General features: G+C 41.0%; 3 protein-coding genes across 6 annotated transcripts; 1 reads left to right on the plus strand and 2 right to left on the minus strand.

The window, feature by feature from the left end:
• Positions 1-1,238: 1,238 nt before the first annotated feature.
• Positions 1,239-3,442, minus strand: LOC108511333 (large ribosomal subunit protein uL6m-like). The gene is made up of 2 exons (XM_088700909.2): positions 3,282-3,442; positions 1,239-1,571 (listed from the first exon to the last, which is right to left on the minus strand). Exon 2 carries the CDS (start codon positions 1,547-1,549, stop codon positions 1,241-1,243), a length of 309 nt encoding a protein of 102 aa, XP_088557035.1. The 5' UTR covers positions 1,550-1,571; positions 3,282-3,442; the 3' UTR covers positions 1,239-1,240.
• Positions 3,443-3,548: 106 nt separating this feature from the next.
• LOC103707613 (uncharacterized) lies at positions 3,549-8,339 on the plus strand. 3 transcript variants are annotated; one of them, XM_089924147.1, is made up of 9 exons: positions 3,549-3,730; positions 3,976-4,047; positions 4,119-4,193; positions 5,491-5,574; positions 6,840-6,909; positions 7,008-7,099; positions 7,449-7,490; positions 7,894-7,978; positions 8,086-8,339. In XM_089924147.1, exons 1-9 carry the CDS (start codon positions 3,698-3,700, stop codon positions 8,163-8,165), a joined length of 633 nt encoding a protein of 210 aa, XP_089780273.1. In that variant the 5' UTR covers positions 3,549-3,697; the 3' UTR covers positions 8,166-8,339. The 3 variants fall into 3 exon arrangements, with proteins under 3 accessions (XP_089780273.1, XP_089780272.1, XP_088557034.1); XM_089924146.1 differs by having other exon boundaries at positions 7,871-8,339; XM_088700908.2 differs by lacking the exons at positions 7,894-7,978; positions 8,086-8,339 and adding an exon at positions 7,871-7,886 and having other exon boundaries at positions 7,449-7,555.
• A 6,335-nt stretch (positions 8,340-14,674) lies between these two features.
• On the minus strand, positions 14,675-18,312 carry LOC103707614 (uncharacterized). Of its 2 annotated transcripts, XM_008792162.5 has the most exons (9): positions 17,955-18,312; positions 17,786-17,857; positions 17,582-17,656; positions 17,383-17,466; positions 15,829-15,898; positions 15,644-15,735; positions 15,253-15,294; positions 15,020-15,100; positions 14,675-14,914 (listed from the first exon to the last, which is right to left on the minus strand). In XM_008792162.5, exons 1-9 carry the CDS (start codon positions 18,171-18,173, stop codon positions 14,840-14,842), a joined length of 810 nt encoding a protein of 269 aa, XP_008790384.3. In that variant the 5' UTR covers positions 18,174-18,312; the 3' UTR covers positions 14,675-14,839. The 2 variants fall into 2 exon arrangements, with proteins under 2 accessions (XP_008790384.3, XP_038983519.2); XM_039127591.3 differs by having other exon boundaries at positions 15,644-15,898; positions 17,955-18,173.
• Positions 18,313-18,360: the final 48 nt, after the last annotated feature.

Consider the following 18,360-nt stretch of genomic DNA (forward strand, 5'->3'; position numbering starts at 1 on the left):
TGCCTAAGTCAGAGGGGGCAAGTATGTGGAGAGAGCAGGGAGGAGAGTATGTGGAGAAGACAGAGAGAATCTTGTGTTCAATTGTGTCTGTGCTGTTTTCTTCCTTTTTCCCCCGGTCTAGGAGGGTTCTCTCCAGCTCCGGGTTTTTTCTCTGGTTTTTTGGTCCTCCCTCCCTTTTCCCTCCAGGTTTCCTTTTATAGGAGGATTTTTGTTACCTGGGAGGTGACAGGAGGTTTGTCCTGTTTTGTAATAATTGGGCGCGATTTGGCCCATTAATGGCGTAATGGGGAACGGGACCGGATCAGACCGGAATCAGGGAGTTGTCACGGTCGATCGGACCTGTTGGAGTGGTTGAACCGCCGGCTGTGGTGGGCCTGGGGTCCGTGGATGGTAAGTGTATTTATTACCGAATGAACCGGCGGTCAGGGAGAGCCATACGTTCTGATGGTTCAGTGATCCGGAGATCGTCTTGGGCCGTGTTCATTAAATGCCTGAGTGCATCGGAGACTTGAGGGAGTCTCATGCATTAATGGCAGGTCGTGCCGAACGCCTGAGGAGATCTTATGCCTTGATGGCTTGGAGATAGTGGCAGGTCGCAAGCCGTAGGAGTTGTCAAGTCCCTTGGACTTTAGGCGGAGGTTGAATATTTGGTTAAGGCATCGGCTCGGCAAGGGTGCCGAGCCGAGCTGATCGCCCAATGGGGCGCCCTGTGGCGGGGCTGCTTTGAGTACTCCTGGTCGGCGCCCTTTAGGCGAGCACCTTCTAGCAGAGCGCCTCGGCGCTGTCTTTGGTCGGCACTTTCTAACCGAGCAGCTTATTTTGGTTGGGCACCTCTTGGCGCGCACTCTGGTCGGCGCCTTCTAGTCGAGCGCCTTCCTGGTCGGCATCCTTTGGCCGAGCAGCTTTCTGGTCGGCGATCTTTGGCCGAGCAGCTCTCCGTTCGGCACTCTTTGGCCGAGCAACTTTCCGGCTGGCGCTCTTCGGCCGAGCGCCTCCGTGAATGTATGGCTTGGGGTTCTTCCCCCAACAGCACTCACAAGAACAACTACAAATTTGATATGCTAATCCATCAAAAAAGATCCCCCTGGGTGATTACTTTAGAAATCATTCAAGGATTTTAATGACAGAACAAGTAGTTCATTCGCCAACTGTCTTCCATCCTTCCCCTGCTATGGTCGAGCATGGTGGTGCTACTCAACAGTTTAAGCATAAAAGAACAAGAATTTCATCCATTCTGCTTTTACTTTGATTTTTTTCCTTGCTTCTTCTTTACTACTTCATCAATGTACATGATACCCTTGCCTTTGTAGACTTCAGGGGGCTTACAGCTACGAACTGCACCTGCAAACTGGTGTACCCTTTGTTTGTCTATCCCCGTACAACAAATAATGTTGGGTTTAAAGCAGAAAACACGAACAGCAGGAGGAACAGCAAATTCAACCTCATGACTGTAGCCCAATTTTAAGAACAGTCGGCGACCTTCTGCTTCAGTTCTTCCTCTAAACCCAACTCCCACAATCTTTAGAAACCGAAAGAATTTGGCTTCCATCTACAATTTCTGGACGCTTTGCCTGTTATAGGAATGCAAATAAATAAAATCTCCATCTGAAGTTACAGGCATGTGTAAAATAACACCAATTTGCTACATGATCTGCAGATTTTTCATTGAGGATTTTGACAATAACCTTTGACAGATAAAGAAACCAGATTTATAAGCTATTTTAATTGCTACCATGACCAAGGATTTTTCAAAATCAACTCTCCAAAAAGACAAAAAAATTTAGACAACATGAATAGCTGACTGGCTTCTTTTGCATGCCCTTGAGAGAAGAAAAGGAAGCAACTACTAACCACCATTTCTAGTTCCATATAACCGCAACATATTTGCTGATATTAAAGACAAAAGTGAACCAAGCAAATCAAATGAATTTAATAAGCATGATATGGGGACTAGTTTAAGTGAAAATTGATATCCTTTAAAAGCAATAACTAATAACTAAAATGATGGAATATAACACAAAAAATTTCATGTCATCATATCGAAAGTACCTTATTTCTGCTTGGGAGGTCAAGATCTTTGTTTGGGCACTATGCAGAAATCAAGTTGTCATCAAGGATAGCCTTGAGCAAAAAAATCTCAATTTTTGGTGCAATAGCAAACTCCGTGATATATAAGATGCGACGACAGACTATATATTTTCCTAGTGTTGCTTCACTCTTTCGTTGCGGAAAGAACTCCTGAAAGCATGGAGTTTAAACCTAAGGGGATTGAATCTACAACTACTGGTCAGATTGCAGGGAATACAATGGAAGCAGCAATGTGAGAGGAGTTGGACATGGCTGCTGCAGCTTTGCCTTGAAGTGTATGTCTTGAAAGAAATGGGTAAGAGTTCAAGGCTGTTAAGTAGAGTAGAAACAAAGTCTGGAGAGGAATGTGGACCCTTCTTTCTTCATAGATTTCAGTCCTTAACAGACAAGGAGAATTCAAAGGTTATCGAGGTGCTGGAGGTGTCCAATCCATATTGTGGCCTCCACTGAATCTGTTATCGAACACTTCTCTATCTGCTGTTGGCCCCCAATTCTATTACTCTCCCCCACTATTTTGAGCTTCTATTCCTTGCCTTTGTTTAATGTTCTTGACACCATCTTGGGGGCTGAGTAGAGCTAATATGAGGACAGCGAAACAACAACCCAAATAGGATTGGTTTTGACTGGACGGCCGGGTATTAGACACCAATAATCTAAGCCATTGGATGTGTTCCACCATCTCTAAATTACTTACTATTAAAATTTATATATTTATCTGGAGACCCCTAGTCTATGCATCCACTGGTCGAAAATGGATATGAGCCAAAATCATAACAAAGAATCATCACAGTTTCGGATGAGAAACATAACAAATGATCTTTGAAGTAACATCCTTATCATTTACACCACATCTACCCTTAGAAAATTAATTAATTGTCCTCCCTAGAGTTCTAAAAATAATATTTCAATTCTCTAGTTCGATCAGCTTATTGACATTCTAAGGACATGTGTATGTGATTCGGAGTCCTAAGAAATTTGCCAGGCAAACAATCACTACGGTATAAACTGTATCATAAACAATCTTCTTGAAATAGCTCAGACAAATTAGCATACATGCTCATATCTTATCAAAAAGAGCTGCCATTCCATGAACAAACATAATTATGTTTTTAAAAAAAAACTAGATCGAAAATTAAAAATAAAAGAAACTAAAGAAATATATATATCCGAAATCTCAGAGGGGGCAAGCTTACCTCGAGTAGAAAGGTAGAAAACAGGATAGGGCAGCCAAGTTGGCGGTGGCCGGAGGGGGGTCGTTGGGTTGGCCGCTGGTGGCGAAGGGCGGAGGAAACGAAGCGACAGGAGATGGAAGGTTAGGGTTAAAAGTACCCAGCGGAAGAACACACGTGCCGTCGTCACACAATATAAAGCGGCAACCATATGCCGATTTCTTAACATGCGCACATTTTGCAAACCAATGGTTGGATCTTATCTCGTGGACGCACGTGTCTAGAAGGAGACTATAAGCTGAATAGAAGCCCGTCGGGATGCGCCGTTGGAGCCTCTCGCCGAACTCTCGGGAGCTCGTTCCCTCCCTCGCTTCTTCTCTCTTACCCCACCTTTCTCTATTCTCCACAAAAACAAGTAAATTAAAAAAAGGAGCAGAGATATGGCATCGAACCCTCCTCTTCCCTCGTTCAAGGTTTGTTTTCAAAAATTTAATTATTTTTTTATGCAAATGATCGTGATTTCTGTCCGGTCTCGTAACATCTTTTCGACTGATTTTTCTCGTTTAAGATTTTTTTGGGGGGATGTACAGATAGAAATATCGATCAAATCGGAATCTCTTAGCTGTATCATTATTTATAAATTTTTCGTGGACTCCGCAGAGATTTTTCGTCGTTTAGTTTTGTAAAATTAACCAATTTAATGTGATTGCCGCTGCAGATAATCTTGGGTTCGTCGTCGGTGGCTCGCCGTCATATTTTAGCTGAGATGGGATATGAATTCGAAGTCATGGTTTGTTTCTCTTGAACCTTTTGAAGTTATAAGTGTGAGAGCTCTTAAAGTTACGATGGTTTGTGGTTCAGACTGCGGACATTGATGAGAAGAGTATTCGGAGGGAGAAGCCGGAAGAATTAGTGATGGTTCTTGCCGAGGCAAAGGTAGGTCATTTTTGTCACCAAGAGACTTGAATCCATGGTTCCATCAAGAAAAGAAAAGGAAACAAAGAAATAACATCATAGGTAGCCCTAAATAGGATTGCCTGGATATATTGTGCAGGTTAAACTCAATCCATTGTTGAAGTCTGAGGTGATGGATATATATCAAAGTTTTATATTCAAAGAAAGTACGACAAGCGGTTGATGCTCGTGTTTAGTTTGATGCTCGTACATAACATATTAACTACTAGCCTTTGATGTGTAGACGAATTATTAAATATTATTTTACCATAGATTAGGTTGTGATGATTCATGTAGTTTAATTTTTTTTGGTTCATATGTTAGCATGTGTAAGAATTTCATAGATGTAAGAACTAAGAAGGTCCACAAAATTGAAAATAAATGCATCCTCTCATTGGTCTTAATACAATGCTGATGAAAAAAGAGAAGAAACTCCATCCATATCATGTCTGAATAAAAAATGTATCCGGTGATATAATCATGAGCATTTTTTTTCAATAACTGTTGGAAAATTATGCTTCCATATTATGCTGCTTTGAACTGTGTTTGCAACATCCACTGCAGCTGATCTGGAAAAAAACGTGTGGCGGTAGTCTCTTGGCATTTTAATGAGAGATTTGAGAGGAGCAGGACAAAAAAAAAAAAAAAAAAAATCGAAACAAAGGAAAGGCAAAAACAAGATATATTAAATTTAGATGGACATAAATTAAGGGCAAAGTTATTTATGTTAACAGTTCAGAAATTTTTTCATGTTCGCCTTATTGTTTCAATATAGAATTTCTTCATATGTGGGCCCTTTTTTTAGGAGAAGGACATCCGTCAATTATGAAGTATTAAAGTTTTTGGTTCATGGTCAAGGGTCATTAAATGACCATGAATTATATGCTTGACTTTAGGGTTCTAAGCATAAGGCCGTAATCACAGGTGCCTGTCAAATTATGATTTATAAAGTCCTGTAATCTCTAAAGCCCCTTGTTCATTTTCAATTCTTATCCATTTGAATGAAGCAGAAGATATCTGATGATATTTGCTCTAAGACAGGTCTCACAAAATCCTTCTATTTTCTTAATATTCAGTTACTAGAATGTGGATAGACTGTTTTCACTAGTCTCATTTTTGAACCAAAAAAAAAGACTTGGTTGATGAAAGCTGGCAGACAATACTTCTATATTTGCTGCAATTTTCCAACACAATTATTGCAAATGGATCCCATTGGTTTTAGCATGGCACTCACCTTGACTTTACAACTTGCTTGTGCTGATGTGAAATTTCTTTTCAGGCTGATGCTATCATTTCCAGGATTAAAATTACAGATTACAGTGAAAAGGATGCTGTACCGACACTCTTACTAACTTCTGATATAGTATGTCTCAATTCCTTCAATGTGCCTACTTTTTTGAGGCAATAACATGAATCTTTAGTTTCTCACTCTTTGTTGTGTCATTTGCTTTGTATCCTCTGCATACTAATGAATTTATTTGTCGACCTACGACTCAATTGATGTATCTCCATAACTCTATTCATATTTCAACTGTAAATTGTGATTTAATAAAAGCTTTTTTTTTTCTCTATGTTTTCATAAAAATATAAGAGCATGCTTACAAGGAGCAACACATATTTCTGTGGAGATTGTTTAGATACTAATGATGGAATGGTGTATTTCCTACTAAAAAAATTGCTGGACGTTTTAGGAAACACTCTCAACTTCAAACTATAAAAGTTAAGAGATACTTAATTACTCGGGTTACTATTTGACTTTAGTTATATATTTTGTCTTCTTGGAAAGCATGCCAAGATCTGAACCTGCCAGATGAATTTCATTTTAGAAGAAGGAAACTATCGCAAAATTTTAGTATAATAAGGGCCCATTGCTTTTATATTTTGTGCTGCAAATTCTTCTATTCTTAAGTTTCAAATGCTTAACAAGTTTATTACACTTCTATATCTTTCATTTTTTATAAGCTAATATTAGAGTACTCATTCTATTTTGCATGATAACTTTTTTTTTCAAATCTATAATGAATGTTGGCTTTATTTATCATTATTTGTCGCTGTTTGAGGATTTATTGTTAAGCACATGAAGTCCACATCTATGATAATGGCATTCAAAATCTAGTGTAAAACCTAACTAGAGTAAGAAATTTCTAGAACACTTACACCAGGTTAAGCTCAGTGCTCTGTTATCAAAAGTATCATCGAAGCCTTGGCTCCTAAATCATGAAGGCTAGTTTCTTCTTCTAGTAACCATCAAACTTGCTGTTAGCAGGTTATGAGTTATTGCAATGGTTTGGTCTGGTAGGTCCTCTATAAAGTGTAGTCTGTAACAGGCTTTTGTATATCTTTATTATCTGTAGGCAGTAATTCATGGTTCCCCAATGCTTTCAGCTTGAAGAGTTTAGAAGCATAGTTTGAAGAGGGACAAAGGTTTATATACATCTGCATTTTGGTTTATGCACAGAGATTTACAAGGCTAATCCTTGCATCATGTAGTTTTGTGTATCTACTATTGTTGTTGTTCATTAACAAGTTATGTCATTTGAAGCGTATCAGTAACCCTCTTTAGGTATTTATTTCTAAATTGAATTTATTTTGATCATAACCAATTACTAAGTTATAATTAATTTGGAGGTTGTGGTCCATGAAGGGATCATCAGAGAAAAGCCAACCAGCAAGGAAGAAGCTCGTCAGTTCCTGAAAGGTTCGCCAAAGGATTTATGCTTTTTCATTTGATGGTTCAGTTAATTATGCTTGTGGATTTAGTTTCGTATGTCGTATTTATGTCCTAACTGTTTTCAGGCTATTCTGGGGATCATGTATCAACTGTAGGATCAGTAGTTATTACCAATCTTAAGACCGGGAGGAGATATGAAGGCTTGGATAAAGCTGAGGTAATTTTGATGCATAATCATTTAACTGGAAGTTATCTTCCACCTCGGTGTGAAACAAATCTTCACTGCATCATTTTTCTTAGACTTTTAGCTCAAATATATGAAGCCTTGTGCATAACTGTAAATTTTTTATGTTCTGGTGAGAACATAAGCACTTACCACAACGAATCCTATCAAGGGAAAAGAAATACTGATATATGATTCAAAATTTTAATTCCTGGATTTCCATGCATTCATATGGTAGCATATATATTTGCACTTCTATTGGTACTTTCTTTCCTAACAGTGGTAAAAAGTTTGCTGCATTTAAGAATGACTGAGCTGATACCTCTCTGGCATCTTCTTGCAGGTATATTTCCACGATATTCCAGATGAGATCATTGAGGGCCTGGTATTTTCTTCTTCTCTTGGTTATTTGAGTCATTTGTTCAGAATCTACTTTTCCTTTTGAAAGCTGTAAGTAGTCCTGCTGAAAGTCCATGTCCGATGCCGGCATTATGTTATATAGAACAGCAGTAGCATGAATCTAGGTCACACATAGATGTGACTATCTGATGTGCTGCCATTTTAATGTACAATCTTAGACTGATAAGTTCCCTCATGTTGGGGAGATTTATTTTTCAAGGAAATTTGGGGGGAAGTACATAAAAAGGACAAATCAGAAAAAAAATTACGCATTGGATTTCGCTTTGAGTCATTAATCCTTGTTTTTTCTTTAGTTAACTCTTGCTGCATCAGCTGTAACTTGAGCTTTATTGGTGCATAAACCAGGTTTTTTGGTTAAATTTTCTCAGATTGATGAGGGGGTTGTATTCAGAGTTGCGGGTGGCTTACTGCTAGAACATCCATTGACTCTGCCATTTGTTGAAGCAGTGATTAGTAGTACTATGACTCTGATTATTTCTTTTGTTTGACAATTTCTCATTGATATATGAAGAAAATATTCTAAATCATGAAAGAATGTGCTCGTTTGCTTGTGCAGGTAGGGGCCACCGATAGTGTGATGGGACTCCCCAAGGCTCTTACAGAAAAGCTCATTCGGGAGGCTCTTTTGGCTGAGTCATAGTCTATTGCTAAGTCTTTTATATGGTACAATGTATTTGCATGACAGCAGCCCCTGTGACCCTATTCTTCTCATTGTCTAAACTTCTTCATGTTCACAGTAATTCTTTCACTTTTTTAGCATATTGATGGTGTAAGTACCATATTACCTCATCATTTATAAATACTCTTCCCACTATTTTAAGCTTATATATACTTCGGTTCAGCAATGCAATTAGAAGAGACATAGGCTATTGAAAAACATATGGTTTTTTCTACCAAAGAAGAATGTTTGGTTTTATCTTCATTTCATTTATGTGGAACTGCTAAATGTACATGGTATAAATTGTGAAAAAGGTTCCTGATTAATATCCACATGTTCTCTCTCTTTCTCTCTCTCTTTGTGTGTGTTTCTGTCTGTGAAATATATTCCCCTTTCTCATTGTTACTCAGGATGCCTTTCTGTGCAGTAAGCATCATCCTCCTGAGACAAGGCAGCTTGAGAATGGCAGAACTTGTGCAATAACATCATGCATCATTTGTGATCTAAAGCATAGGATAGAATCATGTGTCAAAAGAAGGGGTTTCTAAGCAAGTGCATGAGAGAGATTATTCTTCATGAATTCCTTTGCTAGAGTCCTTTATGTCGCAACCCTATCAAAATGATGCTTGCATAGCAGATTTTACCAGCACTGATCCTTGCAAGCAGTAGCAACATTCACTAAACAATGGGAACATTCACAATTCTGGCTTTCCAGGTGGGCAGTTGACAGTGAGCCGCCCCTGTTTTTGTTCAGTATATCAAGCAAGTGGCATGATGCCATAAAGTTTAGGACAAATTCATGTGTCAAAATAAGTTTCTTTGTTAAAAAAAATATGAATGTTGTAATTCCATTCCTAATTTTTTTCTGGTGGCAAATCTCATCAAAAAAAATATTTTACCAGGAATACTTGGAAATTATGGCAATATTCGTGACCCAGGCTCACCAAGCTGGTGAATCATGAAAGAGGGCCCCCTTGTTTCTTTATTTTTTTTTACTTTTTTTTTCGGCGCTGTATATCAAGCAAATGCTATGTTGCTGATGATTGTTCTCTCGGGGAACCATATGCATCAAACAAATTGTATCTAGAGGGGCACTACTAGCAACAAACAATCATTCCTTTATAATAATATCAGGCATGGATGATGGGGACATCACAGTCCTTCATCCAGATGATCCTGAGCCCCCGGATTGAGTCAGACCTGTTTATTTGCATATTTATTTTATTATTTTATTTCTGGGCTTATTTGCATTCTAGGGTTTATTTGTGGTTTATTTTATTTCTGGGCTTATTTGCATTTTAGGGCTTATTTGTGGTTTATTTGTGTTATTTGTGGGTTTATTACGATTTATTTCTGTGTAAGGGGGTTTATGCAAATTGTGTATTTAGGCCCTATATATAGGGAACTATTTTCATGATTAGGGTTTAATGAAGTGATTTGGAATTTCTTTCCCCCTACGTTCTTTCTTTTCTTTTTCTCCTCTCCTCCTCTATTCTTCCTGCGTCTCTACAACCTCTTCTTCCTTCTTTTTCTCTTGTTCTTCCTTCTTCTCCTCTTTTCCCGTACTGCATCAACTTGGTACCAGAGCCTCGGCTTTGCCCCTGTGCTAAAGCCTCGGATCCCTATACAGCATCTTTCTCCGTTGCTGCCACTTGAATCGTCACCCACGCCCGCTGCACAACCTCACCCCACCACCTCCACCTCCGTCTTTATCCTTTTGATTTCCCACTGCCCGCTACCACACGCCTCCTTCATCAGGCCTTCCCCCCCCCCCCCCCCCCCCCAAAAAAAAAAAAAAAAAAATCCTTTCTTCCCTCTCTCGGTTCTCACACAAGGAACAGGGGAAAAATCCCTTCGCCAGGTCCACCCCACCCGTCGTCACACCCGTGCCCACCGCCGCCGCCAGCAGCGCCGAGCCACCGTCGGACATTCTCGCCGTCGCCGCTGCCCAGTGAAGGCCCGAGCCTGTCGTCGGAGGAGCCATATCCCACCACCCGTCGCTCCCACGGCCGCCTTCACCCCGCGCATAACGCTAGCAGCGCCACCAGCTCGCCCGCGCCGCCCACAGCGGACCCGTGGCAAACCCGGGAATGCCAGCCATCCCCCGCTGCAGGTCACGGAGCCGCAGCCGTGACTGCCGACGCGTCACCGGAAGCGCCGCCGGCCGGAGCCCGTGACCGGCCCCGCCCGCCGCCATAGGTCCCAGAGCCCCGGCCACCGCCATCGCCGTGAAGATCGGAGCCTTCTCCCGAAACCATCGGGAGGTTGAAGAAAACGAACCTAACGGGTAAGATCCAAACCCGTTACCCGTTTCTCTGCTAGCCCGGATCCATTCCAAAAAAAAAAAATACACGTGCCTTGCACGTGAGGAACTAACGGGTTATCGGAGCGGTTCACGCCCGACAACCTGAATCCGACCAGATCCAAGGTTTTAACAACACACGTGATCTCACGTGTCTTAAAAAAAAAGAAAAAAAGGAAAAAAAAATTACCTCTGTAACTGTTCATCTTCAACCTCCGCCCACGCTGTGAACCGCGCCGCCGTCGTTGCCGAGTCGCATCATCACCAAGCCGCAGCTGCCCAATCGCCGCCCACCCGACGAGCAGCGCCGCCGCACCGGCCAGTCGTCCCCGCTGCCCCTCCGTCGCCGCAGCGCCGCCAAGCCGTGCGCCTCCTTCTCCGTGGCCGACCGCAGTGTCGCTCCACTGCTTTAACGCCGCCTCCGCCGGGCCCTCCGCCGAGCTTTCCCTCCGAACGCCGCCTTCCCCAAGCAGACCACCCGCAGCGCTTCTTCGTGCCCTCCGAGCACGCCGCCATCGAACCACCGAGCCGCCCCACCTCTGTGCTTCTTTCTCGGCGCCGAGATCCATCCCCCTGCCTCTGCTCCGCTGCCTCGCCGCTTCTCGCCGCTTCCGCTCTCGCCCCAACCCGCATCCGGTTCCCTTTGTCCCTCTCCTCCCCCACTTCCGGCGCCCCCGCCCCGTTCCCCTTTCCCCTCCCTTCTTCTCCGATCAAAACCCCTCTTCCCTTCAAACTCCCACGGGCCGACTCCACGGGGGTTTCATCAGGCCCCACACCCACACACTCGCCTGCCCCTTCCTCAACCTTCGGGCCAACAAGTGTCAGGTCCGTGCCACCACCGTAAGCATAATCCACCCCACCCCCCCTTCATCAGGCCATCACAAAAAAGTATTTGGCCCATTCCTTCCCATCAGACCCAGCCTGAAAACCACCCTTTTCTTCGCAATCGGGCCACTGTCGCCAGGCACGCCACTCCTTTTCAGAACCGCTGAGTATAGGCCTACTAGTTAGAATTATTCAAGTTTGCAAATTGCTTAAGTCAAATTTGGTCCGCCAATTGAAGAGCCTACCAGCTGCATTCGTGCCCCTGATCGTCGCCCCAGTCCACAAGCACACGATTTTGGTCGACTACTTCACGACAGGTGATAGGTTTCTACTTTTTCTGGCTTGATCATTTAATTATGTTCTAGTTCTCTTGCATGATAGCTATATTCTTGAAAATTTATATTGTTGTCAAAATTCAGAACATTAAACGTTTCACTTCCGAACCCGTCCTATTACCCTTTAAATCTTAACATTAAATTAGCACACCCTAGTAACAGGACGTTTCTCAACATTATTCGATCAGATTACTTTAGGAGAAGAACAACTGTACTACTTGATTGCAATCTAATTTCTTAAATTGAATAATCTTAATCCTTAATTCTGAATAATCGAAGTAAAAAATCAGCAACATTTAAACTTTAAGTTATTCTTGTGAAAACTTGCTGATCTCTGCAATCATAATAGATTGCATTAGTAGGTTGTCCTGCATCAAATTTGATCTTGCATCATATTTATTAGGGTTTCATTAGTGACATTGCATTTCACATCATCACCCAGTGTCATCATTGCATGCTAACCTGTAGTGATATGGAGTACTATCTCAATCAACCTAAAACCCCTGTAGCTACCATGAATTCCGACATTTTGAGGTCTCTCTTAGAACAGATCGTTGTCATGCGGGCTGGATACAAGGAATTCAAACAAGAGATCCATGAGCTCGTGCAAAATTCTAGAACCCCTAAATCGCCAACCCCTATTACAGCCCAACCTAAAATCGGTTTGGTCGCACCACCTGTAGTCCTTCCCCACTCTCCTAGGCACCAAACCCAATACTCTAGGTGTCAACAATTCGGCCATATAGCGCCCCAATGTTCCACTAAGACCTACCCGATTACTGAACCAGAAGTTAGGAACCAAGAGGCCGAATATGTCGAAGAAGTCTATGAACCAAATATAGAAGACTATGAAGAAGACTTTGAAGGTGAACCTACAGAATTAGACCTTGTCCAAAATGATTTCCAAAGGGAGACTATTGATCTAAGTACAACCAAGCCACTTCACATCACTACTGTGGAAGAGGTAGTGACAGATATTGAGAGCAAGTCACCTGAATTGGCACTTGTAGCTAAAGATACCCATGCGGAGTCCAACCTTGAACATTCCCCAGTAGTAGTTTCTCTTCTAGAGGAGTTTCATGATGCACTCCCTGATGATCTTCCGGATGCACTTTCTCCAATGCGTGATATCCAACGCGCAATCGATCTAGTTTCCGGAGCATCTCTGTCCAACCTTCCACATCATAGGCTCAGACCGAATGCATATACTAGGACCTGGAATTTAATGTTACCGACAGTTGAGTTTGTATGTAATAGTTCGGTTAACAAGTCCATAGGTATGAGTCCATTCGAATTGGTGCATGATTACAAACCTAGGCAACCCATAGACCTGTTTTTCATATCTCATCAGTATAGAGTCTTTGAGTCTGCACAATCAATTGCATCACATCCACATTCATTGCATCAAGAAATCAGCAATTGTAGTCACTTTAATAACTTAAAATATAAATTCCTTGCTAATTTACATAGACGTTATAAAGAGTTAAGTAAAAAAGATTACATCATGATAAGAATTAGGCTTGAACGATTTTCTTCAGATATGTTTAAGAACTTGCAAACTTGTAGTGCAGAACCGTTCAAAATCTTAAAGAAAATCAGTTCGAATGCATATGTTGTGGATCTTCCTGATGACAATGGGATTAGTGCGACATTTAATATTGAAGATTTGGTCCCATACAAAAAGATAATATTCATGCCTTCTGATCCCTTTATTGATGTACCTGCCCATGTTGGACACCCTGACCTATTACCTGCTGTTGAGCCACCACTTCCCAAAGTTCATGCACGCAGAGAACAAATAGAACATATATTGGATGAGCAGGTTATTTCAACCAGGAACGGTGATTACCAACGTTACCTTGTTCGGTGGAAAGGTCGACCAAAGTCTGATGTGACGTGGATTTCCAGAGCACAGTTGCAGCGCCTTGACCCCGATCTTCTGGAGCAATACGACAGCCGGCCAGACCTGTATTCGACGGGGTCGAGTTTTTCTCACCCGGGAGGAGTTGATGGGGATATCAGAGCCCTTCATCCAGATGATTCTGAGCCCCCGGATTGAGTCAGACCCGTTTATTTGCATATTTATTTTATTATTTTATTTCTGGGCTTATTTGCATTCTAGGGTTTATTTGTGATTTATTTTATTTCTGGGCTTATTTGCATTTTAGGGCTTATTTGTGGTTTATTTGTGTTATTTGTGGGTTTATTAGGATTTATTTCTGTGTAAGGGGGTTTATGCAAATTGTGTATTTGGGCCCTATATATAGGGAACTATTTTCATGATTAGGGTTTAACTAAATGATTTGGAATTTTTTTTCCCCCTTCGTTCTTTCTTCTCTTTTTCTCCTCTCCTCCTCTATTCTTCCTGCGTCTCTACAACCTCTTCTTCCTTCTCTTTCTCTTGTTCTTCCTTCTTCTCCTCTTTCCCCGCACTGGTGCTGCATCAATGGATAGATTGGACAATCGTTTTGCTATTGAAAGCTTATGTCATTTCATTCCACCCAGCATCAAACCCCTTGTACGGACAAATACATGGCAGAAATTAATATCAAAAACCAACAGGCGCTGGAAGGCAGCATTTTCTTATTTATCCACACTAAGCTTACAGAGAACAAGCTATGAACAGCTTTCTACTAGAAGTACTAGAACGAGAGGAACTCCAAACAACTGCAAGTATAATCTTCTTTAAAATGCTTGTCGAACATTATTGGAAATATTAGGATCTGTTACCTCAGATTTGCTTCAACAGCATCCCAATTATAGGGTTCAGCCTAACAATTTATAAAGTATTGCTGCCATCACATTGCCATGTCAGTGCTGAGATCAAATAAGAACAGTGGACTGATCTTAGAATGAAGCAAAATCCTGTTTCGATATAGCATGATCTTGATGCCTCCAAAGCTTATGATGGCTGCAAGTGTCTTGAATTTTTTTTGCAAAAAAAACATTGAGCATAATTAATGGTGGTATTGTTTTGCCAATACTATGAAAATCTTCAGCATCGATTAAGGGGTTGCAACATAGACCAATATAAAATGATGAGTGTTCCATTGCTGGTGACAATAAAAATCTTAACAATCAATTTTCTGCAAGTTTCTCAGTGCCTGTCTACCTGAACTAACATTGCATATTGAGTGACATAAGGCCACCAAAAACTGAAGTCATTAGCTGGAAGATTTTTTAGATAACTTTGCCTACTCAAGGGCCTCCTGAATAAGCTTTTCTGTTAGAGCCTTTGGAAGTCCCATTATGCTGTCAATTGTTCCTACCTACAACATAAATCAATCAATCCATTACGCACAAGATGCAAACTTGGTGCAATATAGGCGTTTTCTTTAACACAATATTATTTAAAAAAGATGTGAAAAGCTCACTATTGCCTCCACAAAAGGCGAAGTTAGTGGATTTTCCACCATCAGGCCACCAGCAACATAGAGCACATCCCCCTCCTTGATCTGAAATGGACACCAACAGGCTCATTAAATTATATCGATACAAAAATAGCTAAAGATCAACCTTATCCCTATCCAAAAAATATTGAGACCATCAATTTATACCATAAAACCAATATATATTGAGAATCATATGGCATAAAAGACGCAATTACCAGACTCTCTATGACCTCTTCTGGTATTTTGTGAAAATAAACCTGCAAATCAGCCACACATAAAAATTCATGTACTGCTGTAAATTCATCAGAAAAAATGTACACTGCATGAAACAAATCTGCAATGCTGACACCACTATAGATTCCTATTACATTGCATAAGACTGCTAATTTTTTTTCTTACAATACAATCAGGTCCTCTAAATGGATGCATTAAGAAAGACGAAAAAGTTACAATTCATCGTGATAACATTCTGAGAAACATGCCGTGTATTTTTTTTAAAAAAGAGCTAAGTTAAGTTTTTTTTAACACTCAAATCCACCAAACTATCTATTCTTGCTGAATGCGAATATTAAAGTTGAGATGCTACAAGTGAAACAAAAACAGTACTTCAGCTTTATCCCATCCTCCTTTTCTTGCTCCTGTCTTGAGGTTTGTGACAAGTACAGATCCCACCGTCGATGCATGACCCCCAGAATACCCTGAAAATTGCATCCCATACAACAGTGCGAATGAAGGCTGCATCAGAATAAGCTTCTTAGTGAAAAAGAAAAAAAAAACCCTCTCAAAGAGACCTTTAATAAATTCACGTGCTTCTTCTGCACCAGATGGCTTCTCTCTAATCATCCCTCCATGGACGACAACCTTCAAGGTATAAAAAAAAAAATCAGCACCGAGATAGAATGTGCTTTATATAAAACATAATATTCCATTAGAAAAGAAAACGTAAGTCTGGTGTATGCAGTTTGAGGTGTATAAACAGTTCCATGAAATGTAAAACAAAGCTGAAAATACTAATCATTTTTTCTATCCATTAGACTAAATATATAGTTTTACACCTCCTATTGATGCAAACATGAGATTTTCAAAATTGTGAAATCAAAAAGAATTAAAGGCACTACAACAAGCAGCTGCCACCCTTCAGAGGATTATGATCACATAATGGTATAATGGCAGAGGATAGGGATGTAGCAGAGCAAGAGAAGAGGTAAGGAGTTGACGATGGGAGATAAAATGAGAAAAGTTAAATTGACACCTTAAGATCTCCCAATCATTGTTAAGTGAGAAAACTTTGACATCGAGATACCTCCACTAGTTTATGGTAAAACAGTAACACTGCAAAAATGATGAATAGCATAATTCACATTGATATTTTAAACATAGGATTGCACTGCCTTCGTTATGCTAAGATCCTTTTAACAGATACAATTGCCATCCATCGGTAAGAATTTACTAACGATATTATGTGAATTTCCTGAACTTACCACATTTAATAGTATTGTTGAATGGCAATCTGTTCTGCACAAAGCGACAGTTCTTAATCAGGAGGTGTTAGGAACTAAAAGGAGTACTCTGTTTTAAGTCTTTCATTAGATATGATTTTATTCAGAGTAAGGGACTCATAGAAGAAATCCCCTTAAAATCAACTGGCAGCCTTGTAAAAAAACCTGCTTTCATGGGTCTGTCAAGTCCAATCTATTCCACTGTCTTCTTGCTCTCATTCAGGAGTCTGAAGAAGTTGAACATGGCAACTACAAAATAAGATCATTAACTTTTATGTTTATATAACTCTGCTAAACCTCTTTGGTCCAAATACAAATCATAAACATCGTCTCTATCACTTGATTATTTTTTAGACCCTACTTCAAAATTTTCTTCATTTCTCAATCCAACATTTATCCATGTCTTCATCATAACTATTGATGGTACACCATCTTCTCTAACATGTACCATAGAGACTTGTCCTAGGAATCTGCAGTAAGGACATTCATAACAAGTGTAAAGAGAACAAAGCAACAGCTATATCTGTCATTAGTGTACCCATTCCTTGAAGCTTCCTACCATCTCAACAACAAATTTCACTTTTAAAATCTTCTCAGGTGTTCAATATCTCTCCATCATAAAGCTCTCTAATCTCTAACCAGCAATTGGTTTGTCGGCATTGTCACTTCAGTTGAAAAAAATAACCAGCTAGCATGAACGCAATATGTCAGCTTATAAATCCTCCCTCATGCTTATACCAACTACATCCTACATCGAACTTCTAGCACTCATAAAGCAATAGCAACAGTATTACTTGCAATACTACATTGCCTAGCAACAATGAAACAAGGGACAAGAAATCTCACTTGATCGGCAGTTATCAAAAGGGTCGGGTCAGTATGATCTTCTTTAAAACCATTGCTGCGAAGCCTTGTTACAATGGCATCCGCCTGAGAAGGTCAAAAAGCATCCATTTCCAGCGTTGGTTATCAAATGTCACACAAATTAAAACCCAGATGCGGTAAATCTTAAGTAGTTAAATCGTCGAACACTTTGAACTCAAACCTTAGCTTCCGCCAGGGCCATCACCAGCTCCTCCGGCTTCTCCCTCCGTATCTCCTTCTCGTCGATGTCTGCACCCTAAAAGCCATAAAGCCATGACACCTCATCTACCCTTTTATTCTTTTATTATCGTAATATATATAGAGAGAAAAAGAGGACGGGAAGAGCGTGACGAGAGAGACAAGGTGGGTAGAAATAACAACAAACCATGACCGTGAACTTGTATCCCATCTCGGCCAGTAATCGTCGGCGAGACGCCGACGACGACCCCAGTATTACCTGCGATTATTTAAAATAGTTATAATGAAAAATAAATAAAAACAATGATTAAATTCTAAAAAAATAGAGTAACCAGAGAGAGAGAGAGAGGGGGAACCTTAAAAAGAGAAGCCCTGGAAGCCATCTTCTTCTCTCTGGAACTCGGCCCCGATAATGGAGGAGGAGTTCCAACTGCGCAGAATCGGTCTCTTACACTGCTCCGCGGGACAGCACACGAAGATATAAGATGGGCATAGTGCCTCCTAGCGAGACATGACGAGGGGACTCCAGAATTTGACATCCCATCCGACGTGCCCCACGACGTGGGACCCGCCATCAATCTGCGTCCCCATCATGTGAATGACGCGTGTCGCAAGACCACAAGAAAGCCCGCGGTAAAGGAAGAAGCGGCGCCAAATCCATCGAGTCCCAGCGGAGGCGGCGCCGCAGAGAAGAGGAGCGGGATTCAAAGAGAGGAGCGGCTTCACACGATTCTTATCTATCCATTACTCCACACCGCAAGC

This window comes from Phoenix dactylifera, chromosome 7, assembly GCF_051530095.1.
Source record: "Phoenix dactylifera cultivar Ajwa chromosome 7, Ajwa_hap1_PhDact_Kaust_v1.1, whole genome shotgun sequence".
Lineage (NCBI taxonomy): Eukaryota > Viridiplantae > Streptophyta > Magnoliopsida > Arecales > Arecaceae > Phoenix > Phoenix dactylifera.

Excerpts from the sequence above, each read along its gene's own strand:
- LOC108511333 (XM_088700909.2), bottom strand. The coding sequence starts at position 1,549 with ATGGAAGCCAAATTCTTTCGGTTTCTAAAGATTGTGGGAGTTGGGTTT.
- LOC103707614 (XM_039127591.3), bottom strand. The coding sequence starts at position 18,173 with ATGGCGGGTCCCACGTCGTGGGGCACGTCGGATGGGATGTCAAATTCT. Across the intron at positions 17,657-17,785 it reads GATACAAGTTCACGGTCATG|GGTGCAGACATCGACGAGAA; the intron begins GTTTGTTGTTAT and ends TATGGCTTTTAG. Across the intron at positions 15,101-15,252 it reads AAGAGGTCATAGAGAGTCTG|ATCAAGGAGGGGGATGTGCT; the intron begins GTAATTGCGTCT and ends TGTCCATTTCAG.
- LOC103707613 (XM_089924147.1), top strand. The coding sequence starts at position 3,698 with ATGGCATCGAACCCTCCTCTTCCCTCGTTCAAG. Across the intron at positions 3,731-3,975 it reads CTCCTCTTCCCTCGTTCAAG|ATAATCTTGGGTTCGTCGTC; the intron begins GTTTGTTTTCAA and ends TTGCCGCTGCAG. Across the intron at positions 7,979-8,085 it reads ATTTGTTGAAGCAGTGATTA|GGGCCACCGATAGTGTGATG; the intron begins GTAGTACTATGA and ends TTGTGCAGGTAG.